Raw genomic sequence first — 26302 nt, forward strand, 5'->3', positions numbered from 1 at the left:
CTCCAGCATCGCAGCACGCACTGATTCACAGAGAGCATGCTAGGAATTGTAGTTTTTACTCAAGAGTCACGCCAAAACCACCCGACACGTTCAATTCGCGATTGAACACCCATAATCTGCACTACGTGAAACAATTAGATCTCGTTTTGATTTTCACTCCGCGAATTCTGCTCCGCTGAGCGCGATGGTTCACGACAAAGTTGATCGATTGAGGTCGTCAAAAGAATGTCGCAAAGGAATACACTTCCCAGACTGCACCGCAAGTGGTTGACAGTTTACAGTTCATGGCGTCTGGCTGAAAGCTTAGGGTTGTTCGCCTTCTGACATTCAGATAGGCTGTCACGTTTATAAAGGTAAGCCACATAGTTCCTCGCATGTCATTCGAACATTGTGGAATAAGTGTTTTAAAATGAATAAAAACGGACTCGCTGGTGTTTGTCCCACAGTACGCGTCGAGTGTAGCTGTCAGCTGTCCGTCGCTTGCTACAACGATAAACGTAGCTTTGTTGTTCTGAGTGGTACATGACGACATAAACCGATATGGGGTCTTGTTTAGGTTTTTTGTCACGATGGAGGTGGCCCAGTCGCTCGGTACGGAAGAGCAGACGCTTTTGACTCAGCAGAGGTTCGACGCGGCCGTCAAAGTCATCAAGAGTTTGCCCCCGAATGGTGAGTCCAAGCGGAATTCAGGTGGATTTCAACAGGGCTAATCCACTTTGCGCCGCGGATTTGTCAACAAGCTAGCTACAACACTGTCGTCACCAAAAATACTCGACACTACATAGTAAAAAAAAAGCAAACAACTTAATCTCTTTGTATTTTTAGAACTCTTTCAGTGTCATTGACGGTGAGGGACGTCCAATCACGTGGACTAAAACTAAACTAGCTCAAATAAAACACTTTAAATAAGCATGACGAGTAGACGTCCCATTGATTTTTGAAGAGGTTATTTTAAAAAAATGTTTTTCAGGTCCTTTTCAGCCTTCCCATGACATGATGCTCAAGTTTTACAGTTACTACAAGCAAGCCACCGTGGGCCAGTGTAACATCGCCCGGCCCGGATTCTGGGATGCCGTCGGCAAAGCCAAATGGTACAGTGACCATAAAAGCGATCGGCCCTTACGCTAGCATCTTAGAAGAGCAAAACGTCAACATGAACATTTGTAAATACGTATCTCTCTTTGAGGTGGAGAGTCGCGCCAAATCAATTTTACCCCGCGGTGACCATTGATGACTTTTTGATGGACTCGCATATAAGCATTATTTGGTGTGTTTGCTATGTCAGGGACGCTTGGAACTCGCTGGGCGAAATGAGCAAAGAGCAAGCCATGGCGGCCTACGTGGACGAAATGAAGCTGGTACGCCGTCCTCATCTCCGAAACGCCTCCTCTCGGATTTGACGTTCGATTGCCCCGCTTAGATTCTGGAGGGCATGCCCGTGACGGGCGAGGTGGAGGACTTGCTGCAGATCCTGGGACCTTTCTACGAGCTGGTGGACGAGAAGAGAAAGATCACGCAGATCTCCGATCTCAGCGCAGGTGGGCAATCGGACCACTCCGGCGGTCATCGTCCATCGGGGGTCCTCGCGTTCATTGTTTTTGTCTTGGTTTTGTGTGTCCCCCCTGTCACGCGCGTGCTCAGCCCGTTTGACGCAGTATGCTAGGCAGCTGGAAGGCAAGTACCTGCGATCGCACCTTCAGATTAGCCCTTAGCGCTAGTTAGCCACGTGCGCTACTTTATCAGTGGTGTGTGTTTTTGAAAGCTTTGTTTGCTTTCGACCGAGCGGCGGCGGCGGACGGCGAGATCTACCGCGACTCCGGCGTGGATTGAACCAGTCGACGGCGTGTTTACGGTTTAAATCTGCTGCCCCCCCGAAGGCTTCGGAACGTCTCTGTCGTCGAGGAGCGTGGCCAAGAGCATCGTCAGGACCATGGAGAGGAACGGAACGCTGGAGGCTCCGCCCACCAGGCTCCCGCCGGAGGAACCGTCCGACCACGACGATGACGACGACGAGGACGACGAAGAAGAGGAAGCTTCGCCGCCGGCTCAGAACGGCAAGATGGCCAACGGTCAGGTGCACGTGGTCAACGGCGACCATTCGCTGGTCAACGGACACTACCTCGGTGAGGTCAACGCGGCTTTTGGTGCCACCGCATGGTCCATTTTTATTTTTTTTACCCTTTTTTTGTATGGCCCCGCCCCTTCAGATGCCGGCAAGGACGTGACGACCGCCGCCCAGCTGGCCAGCGACTCGGACAGCGAGGTCTACTGCGACTCGGTGGACCAGTTCGGACAAGACGAGGCGAGAGAGGTTCCCCAGACCGGCGGTTTTGCGTCCCAAAATGAAATGGTCTTAAAGACGGAACGGTGGGATTCTCTCCAAAGAGCCTGGAGCAAAGTCGCTCTCTGGGGGACTCGGACGAAGACGAGGAAGACGAGGAAGAGGAGGAGTCGGCGGGGAACCCGGACGGCCCGCGGGGAGTGCCGCACGCCGTCCGCCGTGGCGGCGAGGACGGCGAATTCCACGGGAGCGCCGCGCCACGCCTCAACGTGGATTTCCCCAATTCCAACGTGGGAGCCGTCAGAAGTCAGTTCTTCGTGACCTTCAATGACCTTTGAGTCTGTGGACTGCTCACGAATAAAGTTCCCCGTTTCAGTTTCAAGGGCCACCGGGCGCGCTTCCGGGGTGTCCAAGTCCACGCCCGGTGGCGAGGGTGACGGCGACGGCGGGCGTCGTGGCGGCGGCGGCGGAGGCGGCGGCGGGGCAGGTGGGCCGCCCGTCGACCTGAACGAGCAGATCGTGGCAGCCTTGGCCCAGCTGCGGGACGACATGCGCAACGTCCTAGAGAGGCTCCACGCGCTGGAGGCGCTCAGTGCCACGCAGGTCCACAAAAATCTCTTTTTTCTGCTATGAAAAATGTGCTATGTTTTTGTGTTCATTCATATACTAGTATGTTTATTAAATGCCATATTGTCCTTGCAGGCGAGGTCCGCAGCCAAGTGTCCCGTCCACTCTTCCACTTCAGCCAATGGCAACAATCTGGTAATTCAATAAATAATATCAATCTAATCTATCTACATCACATGTGTCAAGGTGGCGGCCCGGGGGCCAAATCTGGCCCGCCGCATCATTTTGTGTGGCCCGGGAAAGTCAATGATGAGTGCCGACTTTCTGTTTTACGATCAAATTCAAATGAAGAGTATAGATGTATATTAAATTTCCTGATTTCCCCCTTTTAAATCAATCATTGTCATTTTTTAATCCATTTTTTTCTGTGTTTTTAGTTCAAAAATCATTTTGTAAAATCTAAAAAATATATTAAAAAAGCTAAAATAAACATTGTTTTAGATCTATAAAAAGCTGAATATTCAGGGCTTTTAATCAATTTATTTTAAAAAAATCTGAATATTATATCTAAAATGGTCCAGCCCACGTGAAATCAAGTTGACGTTAAAGCAGCCCGCGAACCAACCCGAGTGTGACACCCCTGATCTACATTGATTGATACAAATGAACAAAGCGGCAAAACCTAAAAGTCGTTTTTTATATGTGACTCAAATGGAGTCCAGTCTTATTTCGGCCGATGCCTTAAAAAAAAAACTGATCAAACCGGACTTGTTTTGATTTTGCAGCGTCCATCTTGGTGGCCTTTCGACGTCTCCCCCGGCACCCTGGCCTTCGCCGCCGCGTGGCCCTTCGTCGCGCACTGGCTCATCGGCCTCTACGTCAGCCGGCGGACGAGGTACGTCGCCCGTGCTCCGTCGCCCCATCTCGCACCAACACGTTTTTTCCTTTCCTTTCCGCGAAGACGACCCAACTGACGGGAAGCGGCCCGCTTCGCTGACCCCGGGCGGGACACGGACCGCCTCCTCTTGGCTTTTGCACTAAAAAAAAGGAGAAGAAGAAGAAGGAAGTCCCGTGAGGATACGTGCGTACTCAGAGAATGTGATGGACGTTTTTTTCATAGCAATTTAGGGCTTAACCTGCACCAACTTGTCGCTTTTTTTTTAAAGTCGCCCGAAGCAACGCTGCTAAAACAAAAAGAAAGCTTTGTGGGCTCAAAAAGAAAAATGTTGCCTAGTGTCGCACCGACACGCCACTAAAATGACGTCCTGGGAAATAACGGGCCGATGCCGCGGCGTATGCGTACTTTGCCACTTTGCCTCCTCCAAGATGGCCGCCGTCGGGAGCGCTTGACGTCCAAGCATACTTTTTTGCCGTCAATTGGAATGAGTTTCTTACTAATAGACGTGTGTCCGCTAATTTCTTTATTAAAAGAAATATTTCAATATTTTGAAAAAAATAAATAACGCATTATGAGTGCAGTACCGGCATCGGCCAGTAGATGTCGGTATTGGTGCGACACTAGGAAACACTTGTGACTGAAAAATGAGCATTTTCTTGTCTTACAAATACTATGATAGAACTTGACATGAATACGTTGATATAAAATTGCTTCAACTTGGAATATTGATCCTCCTGTTAAATCAAGACTCAAGAGAATCCTATTTTTATGATCAAATTCTCTTTTTTTGCTAGCCTGACCATTCAATGGTATGATTTTAGCCGCTTAACAATGCTGTGGTGTTGGAGGAGAAAAAGGACCAAATATGAACTTTTATCACCATTGACAACTATCACCGTTAATGGCGGAAAATCTCAATCTGTTGACTGTTTTTTTTTCTTTTTTTCTCCATTGATTCAGTCCTCGCTAACTCATTGTTATCCACACCGACTGTAAATTAAAATGCAATAACCTCTTGATGCCTCCATTTATTTTAAGTACATACCAATTGTATTAATAGAAAAATAGTCTATTTCAAAGATACATTACAAATGTAATTAGAATGGGAAAATGTTAAATAGAATCTACTTTTTTAGGATTTTATTTGCTCTTTTTTAATGGAATTTCCCATATTTAGTACTTTTCTTTTCCTACTATTTTTATCGATTTTATGTATAGTTGAATGTAAATTCAGGCATCAAGAGGTCATGGCATTATGTATAATAAAAATTCTATTTATGGGCAAAAGCGCTATTATTAAAGAGCCATTTGTTTAGATATAAATATCAATAGTTTCTACTGAGTGTTTGCATGTTATAATCCAAGCCTCCAATAAAAAATAAAAAAAATCTAACTCACAATTGGAACTTTGATTTATTAAGAGCGACAAACATTTTATTCGCTTTCCCCCCCCCCCCACGATGACACGTAAAATACAGTTTTAAAATATATTAGCGTTTTCAAACCATTGAACAAGGAAGTCCCGCGTATACCAGGAAATAAAATGTAAAAAAGTAGGCATTGCACGTCAAGTATTTTTGGGAAGGGGGCGGGGCCTAGAAGCTGAAGGCGGACAAAGCAATGTGCTGCGCGTTGTTCCGGGCGTCAAAGTAGGACGTGTCCGTCTCGTCCTCGGGTTGCGGGATGAACGGCATGGGCTGGGTGTGTAGGTTGACCCAGTCGCGCCCTTCCAACAGTGGGTGGCGCTGCAACTCTGGAAAAAGTGCAAAAAAAAATCTTTTTTTTTTTTCATTTTAAATTCATTGTCCAGCACACTTATGGGTGGGAGGGTGTCCCTTGGCCACTAGTTATGTGTTACTTTGTTAATAGATGGCGAATTAGAAGAAATAAAACAATGTTTCCAATCCAATATCCTGTTTTTGGTGTTTTTTTTCAGAGGGTTGGAATGAATTCATTTGTTTTTAGTTCATTTCAATGGGAAACGTTCGCTCGAGTTACGAGAAGCTCGACATACGAGCTCAGTCCCGGAACGAATTAAGATCGTATGTCGAGGTACCACTGTAATTTTCACCTTTAAGCCCCGCCCGCTTAGCTTTGTCCATGTTGAGGAGGATTTCGATGGCGTTCCTGGCGTGGTCCGACAGCTCCTCGTCGCCTTCCGGCCAGGGGATGTCTAAAATCACAAAAGTTTCAAAATGACCGCAGATAAGCCCCCCGGTCTATAATAATGGGGGGGGGGACACACACAAATAGTAGGCACCTCTGTTGAGAATATTCTGGAAGACGAGCTGCGGCGTCTCATCGTTGAATGGCGGCACGCCGGTCAGGAATTCGAACAGGCACACGCCAAGCGCCCACCAGTCCACCATGCAGTCTAAAAGAAGATGGGCTCGGGTTAGGGGGGGGGTCGCTAATTTGAAAAAAAAGGGCATGCGTAGGCCAAAAAAAAACTTAATTTATTTCAATTCACAACATGAAGATGATTGATTGTCTATCATTGTCAATAGCGCTGAAAAGCATTCAATCACTATTTTTGATTCATTGGGTAAGAGATGTTTGACATTAATCTACGGGATCAATTCTGTCGGTAGGTGCAAATGTTGTAAATTGGATCCATCCAAAAAAAATGAGCTTAACAAAGGTTAGTTGCATATTTAGTAAGCATTTAAGCATGTAGTCGAGCCATTTCCACCAAGCTGACAGTCACCAAATCCCAATAAATTGCAGCAGTTTCTTTATCTTATTCTGGATGCAGCCCCAAGTAAGCTCGACCAATCCCGTCGCAACTTTCCGTCGTGCCGTGCAGAGGACGAGGAATGCCCAAATTCACGACCATTTTGTCCATTTTCCTGCCCGATTGACTATCTATTGATTCCAAATGGGCACTCCTGGTCCTCCACGGCACAGGTTTCGAACCTGGTAGTGGCGCACCCGAGCCTTTGTTCCGCCCACTTACCGCAAGAAGGCCTCCCTGAAACTCACACACACGTTTATGAACTCCACTGGCTTTTCTCTCCGGTTTTCCGGTGGCATTTCGACCTTCGTCTCTTACCGTGAGGCGTCCGCAAAAGAAGCTCCGGGGCCAAATAGTCGGGGGTCCCTAAAATGGGCGCCCCTTCCGCCGGCACGGCCCCCCGTCGCACGCTCTTGGGGGTCCGGAAGGGGGTGTGCGAGGTGGACGCGGGTTGAGGAGTCTGGAAGAGGCCAAAGACCATCGGGTTTTTAGCTCGTTAGGACTTCATGTCAATGCATTGATTGACTTTGCCCCGACCAAGATGGCGGCCCCCGGGTCAAAAATTCAAACGTGCGTCCTCCCATTGGCTGTGAGGCTTCGAGGAGTTTCATCGCTAGCGGTTAGCGCCGCCTACCTGGAAGGGGGAACCGCCGGCGCTGATCCTGCGGCGGGCCGGCGTGGCCGGGAGGACGGCGGGCGACGGGCCCCCGCCCAGGCTCAGCCGCGACCCGTTGGAGCGGTCGATGGAGCTGCAGTAGCTGCGGAAGGCCACGGCGTTCCGGGGACGCAGGAAGCCGGGGGACGCCGGCGGCGAGGGCAGCGGCGGCGATAACGACGACGATGACGGAGGCGTCTTTTCGCTGCCGTCCGAGTCCAGGCTCAAACTCCGGCAGACGCTGTCGCTGAAAAGAGGTTTGCAAATTTCACTTCCATTAGATCACATGTGTCAAAGTGGCGGCCTGGGGGCTAAATCTGGCCCGCCACATCATTTTGTGTGGCCCGGGAAAGTCAATGAGTGCGGAAAAAATCTAAATGTATCTAAAATGGTCCGGCCCACATGAAATCGAGTTGACGTTAACGCGGCCCGCGAACCAACCCGAGCCTGAAACCCCTGATGTATAGTAAGGCTTTTTAAAAAAAAAAAAACAACAACATCGTATATAGTAAGGCTTTTTTTAAAAGAAACAACATGTATAGTAAGGTTTTTTTCTTTAAAAAAAACGACCATGTATAGTAAGGCTTTTTTTCCCTTAAAATACGACCATGTATAACGACATAGTATAGTAAGGCTTTTTTTTTTTAAATGACCATGTATGGTAAGCCTTTTTTTCTTAAAATACGACCATGTATAGCACACGTGTCAAAGTGGCGGCCCGGGGGCCAAATCTGGCCCGCCGCATCATTTTGTGTGGCCCAGGAAAGTCAATGATGAGTGCTGACTTTCTGTTTTAGGATCAAATTCAAATGAAGACTATAGATGTATATTAAATTTCCTGATTTTTCCCCTTTTAAATCAATAATTGTCATTTTTTAATCCATTTTTTCTGTGTTTTTAGTTCAAAAATCATTTTGTAAAATCTAAAAATATATTTAAAAAAGCTAAAATAAACATTGTTTTAGATCTATAAAAAACGGAATATTCAGGGCTTTTAATCCATTTATTTAAAAAATTCTAAATATTCTAACTAAAATGGTCCGGCCCACGTGAAATCAAGTTGACGTTAAAGTGGCCGTCGAACCAACCCGAGTCTGACACCCCTGCATTAGATGAAAACACTTGCTCGTGGTTTTAACTCCCTTTCTTTGTTTTGAATGACTTCCCCAAATTTCATGGATTCTTTTTTTAAACTTAGTACGAATATTTACCTGCCCGGTGGTGACGGGAAGCTACAATCCAAGTCTTTGTTTGGCGCCGCCAGCTTTCCCACTCGCGGAAAGAGGCTCTTGGCCACGGGTACGGGACTGGAGCTGACGCGGATCCCCACGTCGGCGAAGGCGCCGGTCAGCCCGCAGTGGGCGTCGCCCGTGTCGGGGCAGCAGGGGCGGCGGTGCCGGTCGCTCTTCTTGGCCAGGCTCTCCACGCCGTCCGGGCTGAACGGCACCTCGGAAAAGCGGCGCTTGACGGCGGGCGCCGGGGCGGTCCCTCCCTCCTGTCGGTTTTCCTTCTGCGGAGCCAGGTTTTGAGACGAGGCGGCGGCCTGGCGGGCGCGCCGAGGGCGCCACTGACCTCCGGGCACTCCCACGGCGGGCTGACGTTGCCCTCGCCGCCGCCGCCGCCGCTGCTGGTGGCCGCGCTGGAGGTCTCCACGCGCTTCCTGGTCTTCATCAGCGTGGGCGTCAGATTGACGGCGCGGTAGTGAGGAGCAAACACGCAGCTGTGAAGCCCTGTTGATATTTGGATTTTTTAAAAAATGAGTTATTTTCCTACTGTTTATCTTGTGTTAGATTGATTATATTGAATTCATAAAATCAGTAAGCTAAAACAAAGTAACTGATGTTTTTTTTAATGCTATTGGCAGTGGCTCTGTAGCCGGTAACCGGTCAAATGGCCTATATGGCCCCATATGGCTATTTAGCCGGTGTGACAGTATCTCTTATTTATTTATATAGTAAAGCCTTACCCTCCTTTCATATTTTCACAACTTTTATCAAATAACAGTACACTATCTCAGCATTATATTAATATTGCTCTGACTTGTCTTTGAGTCATCAAAACACAGGGATACTACTTGAATGTAGACTATAGGCAAAGTCAATCCATTATGAGAATTGCAATACTCACAATAATTGGCAGTTATTGTTTATTTTATAAGTGGCAATAACACATCAAATTTCAATAAGATTGCTTGAATGGTTTAGAAAATCCCCTATTCACTCAATGTTAAATAATAGTTATTAAATCCCTATTCACCTAATGTTAAAATCTATCAATTGCATGCTAATTGGGTGAACAGGAAAATTTTTTTAACCGTCCATCTGATCTTTATCAAATTTGGTGGGAAGTTTACCACTTATAAAATAAATAATAACTGCCAAATATTGTATTTGTTAATATCATTGGAATTGTATGCAACACTTCTGTTTCAATTCTAAAGAAAATTGGTGTCAATGGACTATGTAGACATTTGTGGGATGACATAATACTGTTACCATTAATGTTTGTGTGCTTTTGTTAATAAATGTATGACATAAAAGTTGAGTAGGCCTAGTTATCTTTATATAAAGGTCCTTATCAATTATCACATTAAGGAAATAAACCTTATACGATGTAGTTTCTTACCATTTACCCCACACAGAATTCTTACCGGCTAAATAGCCATATGGGGCCATATAGGCTATTTGTCCGGTTACCGGCTAAATAGCCCCTGGGACTATTTGACCGGTTACCGGCTACGTAGCCACTGCCAATGCTATTGGCCCCACCCACCTACCTTTCTTCCAGTTGTGATTAGCCGGAGAGCTCATGGCTTCCTTTATCGTCGGGGACGGCGAGCCCAGCGAGTTCTTCTTCCGCATCATTTTGCCGCAGGAAACGGCGGAGGTGCTGCTGTGACGTTTATTTTCAGACAACGGGGTGCTCTGCGTGGAAATTATCTTTTAATTTCAAAAAAAGGGAGGCAAATACAAAAGAAACGCACTCACAAAACCAATGGAGGTGATCAAGGACATGACTTGACCCGGCGTGCGCGAATAGTTGGTGGCTTTGCGAATCGACGGTGTGTTGAGGATATCTGTCAGCTTCAGTTCTGGAAGGGAAATCAAAGTACGGGCCGCACGGATTGGACGCCTGGCGCCGGCGTGGGAGAACCGGCGTCAGCTTTGGCTTGCTGCTTACCTCTGTCCAGCTTCACCTTGGAAAGGCCAAAATCGGTCAACTTGATGTGACCTTCGTTAGTAATGAGCATGTTGTCTGGTTTGAGGTCCCTGAGAATGCAAAAAGTTCACCTAGGCGCTTCCAGGAGCCGCTCGGAACCGGTTGCTACCTGTGTATAATGCCGTGGCGGTGAAGGTAGTCCAACGCCAGGGCAACTTCCGAGATGTATTTGACCGCCATGTCTTGGTCAAAATAGCCGCAAATGTGGAGGAGAGACTTGACATCGCCTCCAATGAGGTACTCCATCACCTGAAAATAGTGTATTAATGTAGATAGGATGTTGTATTTGCATGCATTTGTGTGTTGGGTTTGTTACCAGGTAGATTTTGGTAGCAGACTGCAGAGAATAAAACAGATGAACCACGAAGGGACTTTTGCTCAACGCCAATGCATCTCGTTCTGCCTTCATTTGGCTCGTCATGTTTTTATCAGCCATGTCCGCTTTATTCATGGCCTGCAACAGTCGATTTGTAATTCGATTGCGATTACAGTCCAAAAGATGCATGTACTCACCTTGATGGCATATAAACGGGAATTGCATTTTTTCCTGGCGAGGTAGACTTTACCAAAAGCACCGCGGCTGATAGGCTTCAAAACCACAAATTCGTCAATCTCCGGCGGTTTGATTGCAACTTTAGTGTTGGGGCCAGGTTTGTGCTTTTCTTCTGTGCCCATGGTACGAGATCGGGTCTACGAAAGCAAGAACCTAGGTCAAAATCAACACTCGCATGTTGAATTAGCAGTTGAAGTTTGTTTTGAAATTTGAATTCGGCTGCGTTGTCGAGGGGTCCTTTCACTGGCATTTAGCTACTAAACGAAGTGCCTGTTAATAAAGTATGCGTGGAATGGTGGCGTTTGTAATATAACAGAACAATTAAAATGAGAAAATATAGTATAATATAAATAAATAAAAGTTTAGATAACAACAAATTAACAATATATCTGTCATCTCAAAGATTTTGAAAAATGCATTCAAAATGCCGGTAAATTCTTGTTACGTCAGATTGTAGTCTTTTTGGCAAATCGTCGCTGTATAGTTATTTTCTAAACTAATTCCATCGTACATTTTTATTTCAAATAAACATAGTTAAGACTTATGAACACAATTTCAATATATTTTGGAGTTATGAAAGTTTTGAAGAAATTAAAATGTTGACAATTCAGTCGAGGGTCGATTAGAAATTACGTCAATTTGTAGTTCTTTCCGTCAGGACCAGATGTCGGACCAGTGTCATTAGCCCAAAGCAGCCGAAAGTTGTTGTGTAACAAGGAAAACAACAGTACTCCGACTCAGAAGTACAGTTTTTTCCCCCCAAAGAATACGGAGGTTCTCTTCTCGTAAATTCACTTTTCACATTGGTGTTTTTGTTCTGCCAAAATGTTTTCCCTGTCGTCTTTTCAGCAACAGCAGGTAAGCGAAATATGGCGTATGCCGAAGCTGGATAAAATATACAAATGTACTCTCATTTCATGTAAATGTCGTTTTCTTCCCCCGTCGGCGAATTATTTGACGGTTTAACCACTTGCGTGTCGTGGTGTATGTTCATGTGGCCCATTGTTCTTGTTTTTTTCGCCCGCTAATATTTGGCTAACGTTAGCATTAGCTTGTTAGTAATATGTATTTGTCACTTTCGGAAGAAACTGACGCAACGCGCTTTCGTTTTATGTTAAATAAGGAATACTGTTTGATTTTTGCCAGGGGTCACTTCAAAATAGTGCTTGAAAAAGGTGGAATTCAATGTTCTGTCGATAAACGTCCGTCAATTTAAAGGTTACACAACTGTCATTTGAGGACGTCGAGTTACATGGATGCTAATGTAGTTAGTTACATGTACTAGCGGCAAACATGCTAGCATCCTAATACGTGTATTAAATAAACCAAACAAAACAAAATACAGATTTTTTTAATATGCAAGTCTGGCCAAAGGGTGTGGTGGGAATTCAATCATTATGTTTTAACGTGATAGTAATGTGGAAAGTACGGTAACTACTCAAGTAATACTTGTTTAGCAAAAAAAAAAAATCAACGGTGTGGCGCGAATTCAGTCATTATGTTTTAAAGCGATAGTGTAGTGTGGAAAGTACGGTAACTACTCAAGTAACATCTGTTTAGAAAAACAATAATATTCAAGTAACTGAAAAATAGGATGACACGTGCTTGCTTAAAGGTTATTTAATGTGGAGTCATATTGAAGAGACAAATGTGTTCCGCACATGAATGTTGACGGTGTTGCTCCAATTCCCCCAACCCAGATGCTGGTTCCCCTGGGCCAACTCATCAGCGCCCTCCACTCCCTCAAGAGCACGGCCACGGCGTCGGTGCAGACTCTGCACAAAGACTTCAGCCCAGAGCACTCGACGCTCGCAAAAGAGGTAAAGCGCTCTGAAGTCCTTCTCAGAATACTGTATTTCCAGAGTATGAGTTTAACATGAATCCAAATATGTTTTTTCCCCCCTTGTAGCTCAACACCAGTCTTCGCGATTTGGGCTTCTCCGAATTTCGGGGCAGTCACCTGGATGAGGTGCTGGATAGGTTGCTGCCCACGCTGGGCTCGGAGGAACCTCCTTCCTTCCCCTCGGCGTGGAGGACCAGTCACGTTTCTGCCAGTACCTTTTTTCACAACAGGCACGGTGAGTTGTGACTGTCACATGACCCCCATTTAACCTCTCTTTTCTTTTCTAATGTAAGTATTTTGCTTTTCGCAGGGTTCGCACACAGAAGACTTTTTAGCTCGCCGTTATTCCACAATCAGAACCATAGACCTCTACAAGAAGTTGGCTCCGAGCTTCGGTTTTTACCCCGTAAGGACATTTTGGTGAATAAGATGTGTGTGCAAATGAGGTATTAAAAACAAAAAAAATGCTTGTGGGTTCCTTCAGTTTGGTTCCAGGTTCGAGGTTTCAAGACTCTCAGAAATAAGGCCAGACGGACGACATCCGGTGATGAAACTCCAACCGAGTTGGACCTCTTCCCGTCGGTTTTCATGAAGGTTGGGAGGCCACATTTTGTGTTAATAAACATACAGACGCTCCCCTACTTACGAACGAGTTACGTTCCGAGCGATCGTTCGTATGGTTAATTTGTTCGTAAGTTGCTTCAGTGCTATATTTCGTATTATAATTTATGTTTAAGGCCTATATAAGTATATTGAAGGTTTATATAAGTATGTTTAAGGCTTGTATAAGTAACACACAGTATGTACATGTACGTAATAAGATAAATGAAATGAAGTTTAACTTACTTTTGGAAGATGTACTCGATGCTTAAGGAGATGATGGAGGAGGAGGAGGAGGAAGAGGAGGATTTTATGTCATGAGAGGGTCTTTGTCGTCGCTGGAATGGGCTTCAAAAGTGACTTCCTCCTCCGTAACTTCAATGCAGGAAGAAGTTGAGGGTCGAGGAGAAGGAGATGAGGCTTGATGAGTATCTTCCTTGGAGGATTTACTAGAAAGTGGCCCAAAGAAGCGATCTAACAACGATTGCACAGTTTTCTTCTTTTTTCATCATAAATGATGAGGTAGCACTGGATGACATCATTCAATTGATTTGCAACCTTTGTGCAACATTCAATATTTGGGTCTTGCTGCTCCAAGAGTGCAATGGCTTTATCTATGAGCGAATTTCTTCATGGGTACAGGCGTTTCTTCTTCCTCCTCCTCCTCCTCCTCCTCCTCCTCCTCCTCCTCCTCCTCCTCCTCCTCCTCCTCCTCCTCCTCCTCCTCCTCGACACGTTGCTGAGCCTCCTCCCTCTCACAGCGCCAAGCGTCGGTATTAGCAGCGGAAAGAAGCACTACTCGGAAAAAGGCGCGCAATACAAAATCGAACTTACAGCATCTCTTTCCGAACATTTTTCAACATTTACCATATTCGCAGACGTGTTCGTATGTACCGTTGTTCGCAACTCGAATGTTCGTAAGTAGGGGAGCGTCTGTATAAGTAGAGTTAAAAAAAGCCTCTAACCTCTAACCAAGATAATTTTTGCATTGATTATATCTTTTGTAGGGTTTTCTGAACAGGGAAAAAGCAGGAGAATTTCAGTCGTTGGACCAACTTACAAAGAGCAGGAACCTTCCGGATAACCAAGCGGAGGCCTTCAAGTCGGGCTTCTCCGAGGGTTTCATACGCTCGCAGGCCTTCACGCAAAAGACGCAAGGCGAGCGAGCCGCTGACATTTTCTCAGTGTAACTCCTTATTTTTTGTGTGTATTTTTATTTCATTTTTTTTTTCTTTTCAGATTCACTGAGGAGAACGAGGCTGTTCCTTTTGGTGCTTCTCCTGCTGGGCATTTACGGACTGTCCAGAGCCCCTTTTCTCTCGGGTAAAGGCTCCTTTTCTGATTTTTCCTTTTTCCTCCTCTCAAATTCACCTTGACTTATGAATTCCACAATAACACCAAAGAGGTGGATCACATTTTGGCTAGTCATACCCGAATCTATCTTGTTTTGCAAAGGAAGGTACAATGGTGCAATGGTAGCTAGGTAGCGTGTATATGCAAAACTAGGAGGTAATCCAAAGTCAAGACTGAACTGTCTTGGTTGTAATTTGTGGAATATGCCACAAGCGCTGAGCCGCTTTTCCTTTCCGCAGTGAGGTTCCGCACCACGACGGGCCTGGATTCTGGCATCGACCCGGTCCAGATGAAGAATGTGACTTTCGAACACGTCAAGGGAGTGGAGGAGGCGAAGAACGAGCTGCAGGATGTGGTGGAGTTCCTCAGGAACCCTCAAAAGTTTACCGTTCTAGGCGGCAAGCTGCCCAAAGGTAGCCTACATTTCATTTCCTCTGTGGTCTAACTTTGTTTTTGTTTTTGCTGATTTGTGGGGTCCCATTTTGTTGGTTTGATGGCATTTTCAGCTGTCGTTCTTGTTTGTTTACTCATTGTCCAATCCAATTTGACGGCCTCCAGGGATCCTCTTGGTGGGACCCCCCGGGACCGGGAAGACGCTGCTCGCCCGAGCGCTAGCCGGCGAGGCCGACGTGCCTTTCTACTACGCGTCGGGCTCCGAGTTCGACGAGATGTTCGTGGGAGTGGGCGCCAGCCGCATAAGGAACCTCTTCAGTGAGTTTGAGTTTCAAGGCGACGGCCCGCTTGGCAAAAACCTCGTCACGACACGTTGTCCGTTTTTCCAGAGGAGGCCAAAGCCAACGCACCCTGCGTCATCTTCATCGACGAACTGGACAGCGTCGGTGGGAAGAGGATCGAGTCGCCCATGCATCCGTACTCGCGGCAGACCATTAACCAGCTGCTGGCCGAAATGGACGGGTCAGTCTGTCCCTCGGAGAAGCGACGCTCTCTCCTAAAATTGGTCGTCACGTTGGGATCTGGCTGTTTATTTTTCCCAGGTTCAAGCCAAACGAGGGCGTCATCGTCATCGGCGCCACCAACTTCGCCGAGGCGCTCGATCAGTAAGTTTCCTCTTCTACAAAAATATGAAGCCAAGTTCTATCCCTGGAACCTCCGACGGCATTTTAGCAGCCAATTTTCCAAAATCCCGATACTGTGAGTTGACATTTTTTCCGCTCAACCTCAGCGCCCTGGTGCGACCGGGCCGCTTCGACATGCAGGTGACGGTCCCCCGACCCGACGTCAAGGGACGCACCGAGATTCTCAACTTGTATTTGGCTAAAATCAAAGTGGACTCTGGTAAGTTTCCATGGGGCGCCTCTCATTTTGTCTGGAATGAAGCTTCTCGTTGTTTGCCGACAATGCTCTTTGTCGCGACGCAGTGGTGGAGCCCGAGATTATCGCCCGAGGCACGGTGGGCTTCTCGGGAGCCGAGCTGGAAAACTTGGTCAACCAGGCCGCCCTCAAGGCGGCGGTGGACGGGAAAGAGATGGTCACCATGAAGGAACTGGAGTTTGCTAAGGACAAGATCATCATGGGTGAGCCAGCCGGCAAACAATTGGCCAATTCGGACCACACCATCTCACATTATTGCGATCCGACAAAAATGGTACACGGTCGATTGGTCGCCAGTCTTTTGGTCGCCCGGAAGGTTATTGATAATTACCATTGAAATCGTTGCTCAAATTCCCTAAATACAAACTGCGAATGACTATTTAGTCATACTTAATGCCCTATTAATTATCAGGCTAAAGAAAAGCTCCAAATTTCCCGGACTTTTATTGTTTTTTTTGTTGGAGAACTTGTTAAGACCCTGACTCACATCGCTTCTTAAAGGGGCAGCGCATGTACATACAAACTCTTCTACACTCTCACGTGGGCTCAGTGAAACTGCTCATGGCCATTGTTGGCTTTTATTGATGCGTAGACCGTCTTGTTTTACCTTGTTTTGTCGCCGGTCTTTTGGTCGTCGGTCTTTTGGTCGCCGGTCTTTTGGTCGCCCGTTGTCACGGTCTGGGCAAAAATCCACGCGTTGCCTCAGGAAGGCAATTTCCTGTATACATCATTACATTTTTTTTCTCCACCATATTGGTTCGTTCGTCCTGACGCCTGACATTGTTGATCCCAGGACCCGAGAGGAGAAGCGTGGAAATCGACAAGAAGAACAAGACCATCACGGCTTACCACGAGTCGGGACACGCCATTGTGGCGTACTACACCAAGCACGCTATGCCCATCAACAAGGCCACCATCATGCCGCGGGGACCCACGCTGGGACACGTCAGTCCTGTTTTTATTTCTTTTTTTTTTTCACATTTTGTCCTCACGTCTCACGCGGCGTCCTCGACCCCTTAGGTGTCCCTTCTGCCGGAGAACGACCGTTGGAGTGAAACCCGGGCGCAACTCTTAGCCCAGATGGACGTCAGCATGGGCGGGCGCGTGGCGGAAGAGCTCATTTTTGGAGATGATTACATCACCACCGGTGGGAAAACCCTCCAAAATGCAGACGGGTGCTCCTTTGTCAGGGACAACAGCTCACTCGAATCCTCCTCCTTCTCTTTAAGGCGCATCCAACGACTTTGACGGGGCGACCAAAATCGCCAAGATGATGGTGACCAGATTCGGCATGAGCGATAAGGTCCGTAGCTCGCCCATTTCATGTTTTTAGGGGAAGCGCAATGCCACCATTTAACCCTGGGATGTTTGCAGCTGGGCGTCATGACTTACGGCGACGTCACCAAACAAAGTCCCGAGACGCAAGCCGCCATCGAACAGGAAGTCAGGACGCTGTTAAAAGTAAGTTTTACCCAAAGCAGACGAAAGGGCCACAACAAATCACTAGAGAGGTAAAAAAAAAAAGTATTAATTAAAAAAAAATTCAAATACATACCGTATTTTCACGACTATAAGGCGCACCGCATTATAAGGCGCACCCTCAATGAATGAGACATTTTAATTTTTTTTCCATATATAAAGGTACACTGGATTATAAGGCGGCCTTTCTATTTTGGAGAAAATTTAAGACTTAAGTGCGCCTTATAGTCGTGAAAATACGGTATATTTAAAAATATATTGAATGAAAAAAATATTGTTAAATCTATAAATCAGGTTTTTTTTCCTGTACTACAGAGCGCTCAGACTATTGACTGTATTCCTTGTTTTTTTTTATTGGATAATTACAAATGAAAAAAAAAAGTTTTTTTCTGTTTTTTTTTTGTTCTTAATTCAATTGCATGTAGTTTAAAAGACTCACCATTTTGAGGCCAACAATGAATCCAATATCAAATTATCGTGGACTCCCCCGCTTGACGTTTCCGTTCCGTTCCAGGACTCGTACGAACGGGCCAAGAACGTCCTGACGACCTACAAAAAGGAGCACAAGAAGCTAGCGGACGCCCTCCTCAGGTATGAGACTCTGGATGCCAAAGAGATCCAGATGGTTCTGGAGGGGAAACAGCTGAACCTTTAAGCTCCACGGAGATGATACTTTAATGTAAATACTGCAACCACCTGGCTTCGTTGACAATTCTGCTGATTTTTCTAGCTCATTTTAAGTTGAATTTCATGAAATATTAAGGTGGGATTGGACCACAAGATCTTCATTTGGAGGAATACGAACAAAAATAACCACATCATCTTCGGTTACCTCATTTAGAAGTCGACATTTGTATAAACGGGTCCTTAGAACAGCTACTTTTTATTTATTGAAGTGCAGTTTATTCATGAATTTCTCAAATAAAGCTCACTCAAACCGACCATTGTTTCTTTTGAACGGAGGGTATCACGCGCGACAGGTCGTTATTGTCATTACCGAGCCTGCGATTAGCGTCACGCATCGATTGCGCCGCCCCCTTTTGAGGATTTATAAGTGGGGAATAAAGTAGATCTTGAGAGTCAAAGGCTGGAAGGAAGGACAGAATGGATGCAGAACTGGACATCGCCGTCATCGGGATCGGATGCAACTTTCCTGGAGGTACCTGTGCTTTTTCTCTTTTATTTTTCGATTTTGGTCTTGCAAATGGAGTGAAATTTATGATCTTCTAGTCAGGGCAAGAATGGATCCTGCTCACGAAGAAAGAATATCCAGCTAAAACGTCAATTGTGTCTGCACACTGCTTAACATGCTCTTTAGGTGAAGGCCTGGAAAATTTCTGGAAGGTTCTACTGGAAGGCCAAAACTGTGTTGTGGATATTCCACCCGAACGCTTCGACATGGCCTCCTGGTACGATCCGGACGGAAGTAAACCTGGAAAGACGCACACCCGCAAAGCTGCTCTTATTGACGGGTAATTATGAAGCAATTTGTGAAGCTGGAACCTTCAAATGTTAACTTCCGCTCGCTGTCCATTTCAGGTTAAACGAGTTTGACCACCATTTTTTCGGCCTGGCGGAGGCGGAGGCCGACGTCATGGACCCTCAGCACAAGCTGCTACTTGAGTGCACCTTCAGGGCCTTGGAGGATGCCGCCATCCCCATGGAGCGCATCAGCGGAAGCCCGACCGGCGTTTATATCGGTCATTATCCCATTTATCCCGCGACACCAAAATCCCAGGTGGCAATTTAACAAAGAGCGCCGTCTGATTGGCAGGTCTAATGAACAAAGACTACGAGATACTGCGAAGCAACAGTCCCGCCTCTATCGCTCACTATGACGCCACGGGGACGGCGACCAGCATGGCCGCCAACAGGATCTCCTACGTTTTCAATCTGGTGGGCCCGTCCTTTGCCGTGGACAGTGCCTGTTCTTCTTCTATGGTGGCTCTGCACGTGGCCTGTCAGGCCATAAGGCAAGGTATGTTTATTTGCTGGGTTACGCGAGATGAGGTGAGCATCCCACGTTGACGGTTTATTTCATTTTTCTTTCAACTCTTGTGTTTAGGGGACTGTGAGATGGCACTGTGCGGTGGCGTCAACTGCATCTTGGATCCTCAAGTTTTTGTGGCCCTGAGTAAGGCCAGGATGATCTCGCCCCAAGGCACCAGCAAGCCCTTCTCGAGCCAGGCGGATGGCTACGGAAGAGGCGAAGGATGCGGCGTCCTTCTTCTCAAAGCCCTCAAAAACGTGAGTCTTTTGCATTTTTCTCGTTCGGACCTTGTCCAGACGTTTTTCAAGGGCCCCCTTCCCCATCCTAATGAGATAGAGACTAGACTAAACCCAGTTACACATGCCAAGTCTGGTTAGCTCCCATCATCACATTATCTTAACTCAGTCCCTGCTAGCCCTGTGCAAATGCTATGTGTTGTGGAGGTCATTCAAAGAGACATTTGTGAAATTTGTCCCAGTTCCCCAGTCTCAGGTCCCACTTGTCCCAGTCTATTGCTGTTAATGGTAGCCAAAGACTTGACCTATCTGAGGCCACAAGACATTTACAAAACAAACCAAAGAATAACAACAAAACACACTCAGGCCCCATTTATAATTGAAGTCCAATTTTTCCCAGTTACACATGCTAAGGCTGATTAGCTGACATCACCACGTTATCTTGACTCAATCCTTTCTAGCCCTGTTCATATATGTGTTGTGGCGGTAAGTAAAAGAGAAATTTGTCCCAGTTTCCCAGTCCCCAGCTTCCCAGTCCCCAGCTTCCCAGTCCCCAGTTTCCCAGTCCCCAGTTGTCCCAGTCTATTGTTGTCAATTGTAGCCAAAGACAAACCCCCCTCAGGCCACACTTATCATTTAATTCCTCTTATCAATGTGTCAGATATCAATGTGTTTTTATCAAGTGTATTTTGTCAATTTCATTATAATTGATTGCATTTTCCCAATGAATTCATGCATTTTATTTCAAATGATTGTTTTACCCATCGCTAAATACGTACGGGCAACGCTAATACTAAACAAAATATTGTCCAGAGTCCGCAAATTTGAAACGCATCTCCGAAGCAAAAGTCATAATTCGCATTTAAGACGTCATTCGTAATTCAAGGAGTTTTCAAAGGGCGTCCACAGAGGCCTTCACTGAAATCTCGCGGTACACCCGAACCTAACCCACATGGCAGAAGTTCCGTCCGTCTAAGAGTCTTTCGCTTTGCGCAATTTATAGGCCTTGCGAGACCGCAACAAAATTTGGGGCGTCGTGGCCAAAACGTGCGTCAACCAAGACGGACGCTCCGTTTCGCCCATCACCAAGCCGTCCTGGCGTCAACAGGAAGAGCTGCTGAGACGAATGTACTCGGAGCGGGACCTGGCCGAAGTCCAGTATATCGAGGCCCACGGAACCGGAACCCCCGTCGGGGATCCCACGGAAGCGGCGAGCATCTCCGACGCCCTGGCCCGAGGCGGCCCCGGCCGCCGACGCGTTCTCTGGATGGGTTCCGTGAAGGGAAACATCGGACACGCGGAATCTGCGGCCGGGGTCGCCGGACTTATCAAGGTGCTCCTCATGATGAAGCACCGGACCCTCGTTCCGTCTCTGTTCTACTCCCGAGACGGCGCTAGCATCGACGCTAAAGTCTTGGGAATCGACATTCCCACAAAAGCGCAGAAGTGGACCACAAACGGCTCACGGATTCGAGTCGCTGGGATTAACAGTTTTGGATTTGGAGGCACCAATGCCCACGCCATTCTGAGAGAGCATGACCAAAGGGAAAACCTGGACCGGATCCCGAAAGAAGGCCTTCAAGTTTTTGTCACTTCCGCAGCCTCGGAGCAATCCCTAATCAGATCTCTCCGCGACACCCACGGGAGGCTCGTCGAGGGTCAGGCGGTCGACCTACAAGCTCTATCCTACACCTCGGCTTGTGGGCGGAGCCACGCCAAGCACAAATATCGCAAGGTCGTCGTGACGCCGACCCTTTCGGATCTACGCCGACGGCTAGCGTCGCTGTTGGAGGCTCGCGTGGCACCCGCAAAGTCAAAAGCGGAAGTGGTGTTTGTTTTCAGCGGAAACGGCGTGGCCTTTGACGGCATGTGCGAAGAGCTCTTTAGCGCCGTTCCCGTTTTCAAAGAAAAAGTCCTGGAGGTGGAGGTCCTCTTGCAGAAAAAAAACCCACACTTGGGAATCAGTCGCTACCTCTGCGGAGAGTCCACGGCCGATCTGCGCCGGCCGGACGTGGTCCAGCCTCTGCTTTTTGCCATTCAGGTGGCCTTGACGACCTTCCTGAAGCACTTGGGCGTCAAACCCGCCGCCGCGCTGGGACACTCGCTAGGCGAGGTGTCCGCCGCTCACTGCTCGGGCCTCTTGTCTCTCGAAGATGCCGTCGACGTGGTGTTTCACCGCAGCGTGCTCCAAAGTAGCGTCGCCGCGGGGAAGATGCTCGCGGTGGGAAACGTCCTCCTGGAGAACGTCTTGGACATCCTCCAGGACTTCTCCAAGGATGTCAGCCTGGCCGCTTTTAACAGTCCGCGCTCTTGCACTCTGTCAGGAGACGAGGCCGCCGTGGATGCCCTACAGGACAAGCTGTCCAGCGCGTACGCCGACGAGATCTTTCTCCATACCTTGGATGTGCCGGCGGCTTACCACAGTCATCTCATGGAGCCCATCCTCCAGGATGTTAGGAGTATTTTGGGTGATTTGGCTGTCCACAACATGGAGTGTGATCTATTCTCCACGGTGACGGGAGGGAAATACGTTGCTGGTGACTTTGGAAATGGAAGCTATTGGGCCAAGAACATCAGGGAACCCGTTTTGTTTGAGCAAACGCTGCGTGCCGTTGCCAAGGACAACCGGTCAAGCACAAACCTGGTATTTTTGGAGATTGGCCCTCGCAAGGCTCTCCACAAATACATCCGGGAGACGCTAGGAAACGACTTCACGGTTCTGTCCTCTGTTCAAGCGCACAAAGAATACGAAAGCCTCTTGTCCACGTTGGGCAAACTGTTCGAGCTGGGGGTCCAGGTGAGCTGGGAAACCCTCTACCGAGGTTACGAGACTTGGCCCACGGAGTTCCCGGTCTATCATTTTGACCACGGAAAGAAGAGGAGTTTTGAGGAGGTCAGAAAATTACTAGAGCCATCACCTTCCCCACCTCATTCGTCGATATCCCCGATAAGGGGGGACCGCGACGAGTACACGTGCCATTTGACGGCGGACTATCTGGCCCAGCACAAACACGACGGCGTCGCCGTCGTCCCCGGCGCTTTCTACGTGGAGCTAGCTTTCGCTTCCGTGTTGGCGCACGTCAGTCCGAAGAGATCCGCTTCCTGCCTCCAGCTCAGCGTGAGGTTCCATCACCTGCTCGGCACCGACGGCGGCCCCTTAAAAGTCAGGCTGACGGAGACCGAAGGTCTCTTCACGATAGGTTCCCCTGCCGCCACTCACGCCTCGGGGACTTTCAGGTGCACCGACGGACCGGCTGTCGTCGAAGAGCCGACTATTTGCCCAGAGGGAATCTTGAGAAGGTGTACTTCCATCGTGACGAGCGAAGAATTTTACGCCATCCTTTCCAGAGCCAGATTTGAACACGGCTCCGTTTTTAAACACCTCGCCAACGTGCATCTGGGAGAGGAATTTCAAGAGGCGCTGACGACAATCCACATCCCGAAAGAACTCTTCCGGCATCTCCGCCATCATACCATCCATCCCGTGCTTTTGGACTGTTTCTTGCAAATGACCGCCGCCGTAGCCTCCCGGGATCTCTCGGAGAAGCCGGCCTTCCCCACAGCTATTGGTAGCGTCGTGGTTTCGGGGCCGCTGCCAGAAGATGTTGTCATCTACATGCGCGTCACCGAAAAAACCCCAGACCTCCTAAAAGTGTGCGGCTGCTTTGCTACCAAAGATGGGAAAGTACTGGTGGAGCTTCGGGAAGTGCAAGTGGAGTTCCTGGGAGGTTCCTCGCGCGTTCCTCCCTCGGTGTTTTTCCACAACGAAACAATTCCCATTCCAAACGAGTCAAATTGCGACACGAAGATACAAGCGTTAGTCTTTGCGGACAAACTAGGCCTCGCCGAAGCCCTCGGCCCGTACTTGCACCCAGAGTCGCGCTGGGTGGAGGACAGAGAGACCTGGACGCCGGGCCAACTCCGAGACATTGTTCTCGGCGACGACTCCGTGAGAGACGTTCTCTACATCTGGCCCGCCGAGGATCTCGGCCACTTGCCAGCTCCTCGCCTTCTGGACCGTTCCGTGGCCTGCTGCGAGTCCTTCCGGCAGATCGTTTTGACCTTGAAAGAGCGCCGACGATCTTGTGCCGTGCGGGTGATCACCTACAGATCCACGGAGAAGACAGCAGACTGCGTGACTGCCGCTTTTGCGCTGTCCGGAATGACCAGGGCTTTTGCGGTCGAAGTACCGAGCATCTCTTTTCAGCTCATCGACCTGACGTCCCTTACCGCGACGGACGTGGAAGCTCTCGTCGGGGTCCTCAACTCTTGCAGAGAACCAGAGGTCGTCGTCGGTCGAGGACGGGTGTCGACGACCAGAATTACACGTACCCCAATGTTAGACACGCTTCCCTCGAAAGGTGACCTCAAATCCCTGAGAGACTTTGTCCTGCAGACCAGTCATCCTTACAGAATTGAAGATTTGAGCGCTACTGGCGATGGCACCAACGACGAGACGGTTCCGGAGGGATCGGTGAAGGTTCGGGTCACTAATGTGTGCGTGCATTCTTCCGATTATTTCCCCGTGACCTTCTCGCACCTCCGTTTTGGGACCACCTTGTATTGGAACGACCGCACGGCGCACCATCACACGCTCCTGGCCCTCGATTTTGGCGGCGTCATAACGGTGGTCGGGAAAGACGTTCGTCACTTAAGAGCCGGCGACCGCGTCGCGTCGACTTACCCGATCGAGGCGGCGGCGAGGGTCGTCGTTCCGGGTTCTGCGTGCTACCCGGCAGAGAAACTTCCATTCTTAAAAGAATGCCCCTGCGTGTCCTTCTGTATTTTGGCCTGGGAGATTCTTCAGCGTACTCTTCCCGCCGCCAAGCCAAGACGGAAAAAAATGAGCATTATCGCCCCGGATTTAGCGTCCGCATTTACAAAAGTCTTGGCCTTGACGGCCAACCGATCCGGGTGGAACGTATCTTGCGTGGCCCGTTTGTCCAAGGGAGATCCCAGCCCTGATCCGTGTCACGCCCTCGTCCTCTTGCCGCCGTTTGACGAATCCCAGCGAGACTTGAGTGACTTGGACCTCCACGACTGTCACTTAGTTTACGTGTGCGGTAGTGACCCGCCATCTCCATGCTGGCCCGCAAAGAGCGGCCTGGTCCATGTGATCCACGTGTCTCATGTTCTTCAAAGAGCTTACCTGAAAGCACAAGGCGTGGCCATCTCCAAGTGGCTCTCATCACTTGGCTTCGATGGCGACTCGCTACCCATCAAAACGGTGACGTTTCAGGCGAAGGGCGGAGTTTACGACTCCTACTTTTCCACCAAAACCGTGCGTCAAGTGGTTCTGGAAGGCGGCGCGCCCAACTGCCAGCTGTCGGACATCGCCCCGCTCCAAAAGCCGAGAGCTCTTTTTAACGAAGCCCGCGCTTACATCGTTTCCGGAGGTCTCACGGGCTTGGGTCTGGAAACGGTCAAATTCATCGCCCACAACGGCGGCGGTTGCATTGTGACGCTGTGCAGGCACGCGCCGACCCCCGAGACGCAATCCGAACTGGACGCCCTGGAGAAACGATACAAGGTCGCCATCGCCAACATTCGCTGTGACGTTTCCGCGTGGCGGCAGGTGGAGGAAGCCGTCAGGAAGACCGAAGAGACTTTGCGCTTTCCCATCGGAGGGGTGTTTCACGGTGCCGGCGTGCTCCACGACGCGCCCCTCGAAAGCCTGGACGAGTCCACCCTGCGGAAGGTCTTGCAACCCAAAGTGAGCGGTGTTCTCAATCTCCACCGCGCCACGCTGGCGAAGAGCCTGGACTACTTTGTGTGCCACTCCTCCGTCTCCTCCCTCCTCGGGAACGAGTTCCAGTCCAACTACGCGGCGGCCAATTCCTTCCTGGACAAGTTCTGCCTCTACCGGAGGAACCTGGGCCTGGCCGGACAGTCCATCAACTGGGGTCCCCTGAACCTGGGCCTCCTGCGCGGCAAAAAAACCCTTCAACGGCACCTGGAGGCCAAAGGGCTGACGGTCATGGAGGTGGACGAGATCCACCCGGCACTCGCCCAGGTCCTTCTCGCCGACAGACCTCAGCAGCTGGTTTGCAAGTTTGATTTTCAAAAGGCCTTCCTCAGAGAGCGCCTGCCGGCCTTGGCGGAGGCGGAGCTAAGAGACCAGGGGGGTAGAGTATATCCGCCGCTTCCTCCATTATCATCCCCGCTTGAAAATGTAAGGAGGACCATCTGCCAGGTCAGCGGCTCAAGCCCGGACGAGCTGGACCTTCACGCCACTCTGGGCTCACTGGGCGTGGACTCCATGTCGGCCGTGACCCTTCAGAATAGGTTTTCCCAGGAGGCGGGATTCAACGTACCACTGGTCACGTTACTCGACCCGAACACCACGGTGGCAACTTTGGAAAGTTTGGTGACCAATGATCAGGTCTCGGCCTCCATCTTGAACGGAACGCCCAACCGGGAAATCCGGCCTACCCTTCTATCGGAAAACCACTATCAATCGAGTGATGCCACCCCTTCTCAATCCAAATCAATTGGACATCTAGCACCATCAATACCAGCCAATTACTTCACGGAGTTATAACCGCAGTGTACGGCTTTTTTA

General features: G+C 48.6%; 4 protein-coding genes across 6 annotated transcripts; 3 read left to right on the plus strand and 1 right to left on the minus strand.

Annotated features, from left to right (window-relative positions):
- Positions 1-49: 49 nt before the first annotated feature.
- acbd5a (acyl-CoA binding domain containing 5a) lies at positions 50-5146 on the plus strand. Of its 3 annotated transcripts, none has more exons than XM_077623806.1 (13): positions 50-353; positions 557-669; positions 971-1091; positions 1286-1358; positions 1421-1538; positions 1642-1674; positions 1878-2123; positions 2208-2302; positions 2386-2587; positions 2658-2884; positions 2984-3043; positions 3634-3743; positions 3810-5146. In XM_077623806.1, exons 2-13 carry the CDS (start codon positions 570-572, stop codon positions 3820-3822), a joined length of 1398 nt encoding a protein of 465 aa, XP_077479932.1. In that variant the 5' UTR covers positions 50-353; positions 557-569; the 3' UTR covers positions 3823-5146. The 3 variants fall into 3 exon arrangements, with proteins under 3 accessions (XP_077479932.1, XP_077479931.1, XP_077479933.1); XM_077623805.1 differs by having other exon boundaries at positions 53-353; positions 2208-2311; XM_077623807.1 differs by lacking the exon at positions 1642-1674 and having other exon boundaries at positions 55-353; positions 2208-2311.
- On the minus strand, positions 5141-11170 carry mastl (microtubule associated serine/threonine kinase-like). Its single transcript, XM_077623788.1, has 13 exons — positions 10868-11170; positions 10671-10808; positions 10464-10603; positions 10316-10404; positions 10123-10226; positions 9912-10059; positions 8708-8865; positions 8347-8645; positions 7115-7382; positions 6799-6940; positions 6007-6120; positions 5818-5919; positions 5141-5499 (listed from the first exon to the last, which is right to left on the minus strand). The coding sequence occupies exons 1-13, from the start codon at positions 11027-11029 to the stop codon at positions 5342-5344; spliced, it is 2022 nt and encodes a 673-aa protein (XP_077479914.1). The 5' UTR covers positions 11030-11170; the 3' UTR covers positions 5141-5341.
- Positions 11171-11539: 369 nt separating this feature from the next.
- Positions 11540-18455, plus strand: LOC144091482 (ATP-dependent zinc metalloprotease YME1L1-like). Its single transcript, XM_077623841.1, has 18 exons — positions 11540-11765; positions 12608-12727; positions 12817-12985; positions 13061-13156; positions 13235-13344; positions 14358-14508; positions 14590-14673; positions 14943-15116; positions 15262-15414; positions 15486-15618; positions 15699-15761; positions 15887-15999; positions 16083-16238; positions 16829-16980; positions 17056-17182; positions 17265-17338; positions 17410-17496; positions 18029-18455. The coding sequence occupies exons 1-18, from the start codon at positions 11733-11735 to the stop codon at positions 18167-18169; spliced, it is 2136 nt and encodes a 711-aa protein (XP_077479967.1). The 5' UTR covers positions 11540-11732; the 3' UTR covers positions 18170-18455.
- A 163-nt stretch (positions 18456-18618) lies between these two features.
- pks1 (polyketide synthase 1) lies at positions 18619-26289 on the plus strand. Its single transcript, XM_077624929.1, has 6 exons — positions 18619-18673; positions 18749-18986; positions 19054-19214; positions 19289-19492; positions 19580-19761; positions 20744-26289. The coding sequence occupies exons 1-6, from the start codon at positions 18619-18621 to the stop codon at positions 26279-26281; spliced, it is 6378 nt and encodes a 2125-aa protein (XP_077481055.1). The 3' UTR covers positions 26282-26289.
- Positions 26290-26302: the final 13 nt, after the last annotated feature.

The sequence above is a fragment of the Stigmatopora argus genome, chromosome 17 (assembly GCF_051989625.1).
Source record: "Stigmatopora argus isolate UIUO_Sarg chromosome 17, RoL_Sarg_1.0, whole genome shotgun sequence".
NCBI lineage: Eukaryota > Metazoa > Chordata > Actinopteri > Syngnathiformes > Syngnathidae > Stigmatopora > Stigmatopora argus.

What these genes read in the sequence shown, in the direction of transcription:
- acbd5a (XM_077623805.1), top strand. Translation starts at nt 570, where the DNA reads ATGGAGGTGGCCCAGTCGCTCGGTACGGAAGAGCAGACGCTTTTGACT. An exon ending in GATCTCCGATCTCAGCGCAG is followed by an intron (nt 1,539 to 1,641) that starts GTGGGCAATCGG and finishes GCGCGTGCTCAG; the next exon opens with CCCGTTTGACGCAGTATGCT. An exon ending in GGTCAACGGACACTACCTCG is followed by an intron (nt 2,124 to 2,207) that starts GTGAGGTCAACG and finishes CCGCCCCTTCAG; the next exon opens with ATGCCGGCAAGGACGTGACG.
- mastl (XM_077623788.1), bottom strand. Translation starts at nt 11,029, where the DNA reads ATGGGCACAGAAGAAAAGCACAAACCTGGCCCCAACACTAAAGTTGCA. An exon ending in CCGGCGGTTCCCCCTTCCAG is followed by an intron (nt 6,941 to 7,114) that starts GTAGGCGGCGCT and finishes GGCCTCTTCCAG; the next exon opens with ACTCCTCAACCCGCGTCCAC. An exon ending in TCTTTTGCGGACGCCTCACG is followed by an intron (nt 6,121 to 6,798) that starts GTAAGAGACGAA and finishes ATCTTCTTTTAG; the next exon opens with ACTGCATGGTGGACTGGTGG.
- LOC144091482 (XM_077623841.1), top strand. Translation starts at nt 11,733, where the DNA reads ATGTTTTCCCTGTCGTCTTTTCAGCAACAGCAG. An exon ending in ACTCGACGCTCGCAAAAGAG is followed by an intron (nt 12,728 to 12,816) that starts GTAAAGCGCTCT and finishes CCCCCCTTGTAG; the next exon opens with CTCAACACCAGTCTTCGCGA. An exon ending in TAAGGACAAGATCATCATGG is followed by an intron (nt 16,239 to 16,828) that starts GTGAGCCAGCCG and finishes TGTTGATCCCAG; the next exon opens with GACCCGAGAGGAGAAGCGTG.
- pks1 (XM_077624929.1), top strand. Translation starts at nt 18,619, where the DNA reads ATGGATGCAGAACTGGACATCGCCGTCATCGGGATCGGATGCAACTTT. An exon ending in AAAGCTGCTCTTATTGACGG is followed by an intron (nt 18,987 to 19,053) that starts GTAATTATGAAG and finishes TGTCCATTTCAG; the next exon opens with GTTAAACGAGTTTGACCACC. An exon ending in CCCGACCGGCGTTTATATCG is followed by an intron (nt 19,215 to 19,288) that starts GTCATTATCCCA and finishes TCTGATTGGCAG; the next exon opens with GTCTAATGAACAAAGACTAC.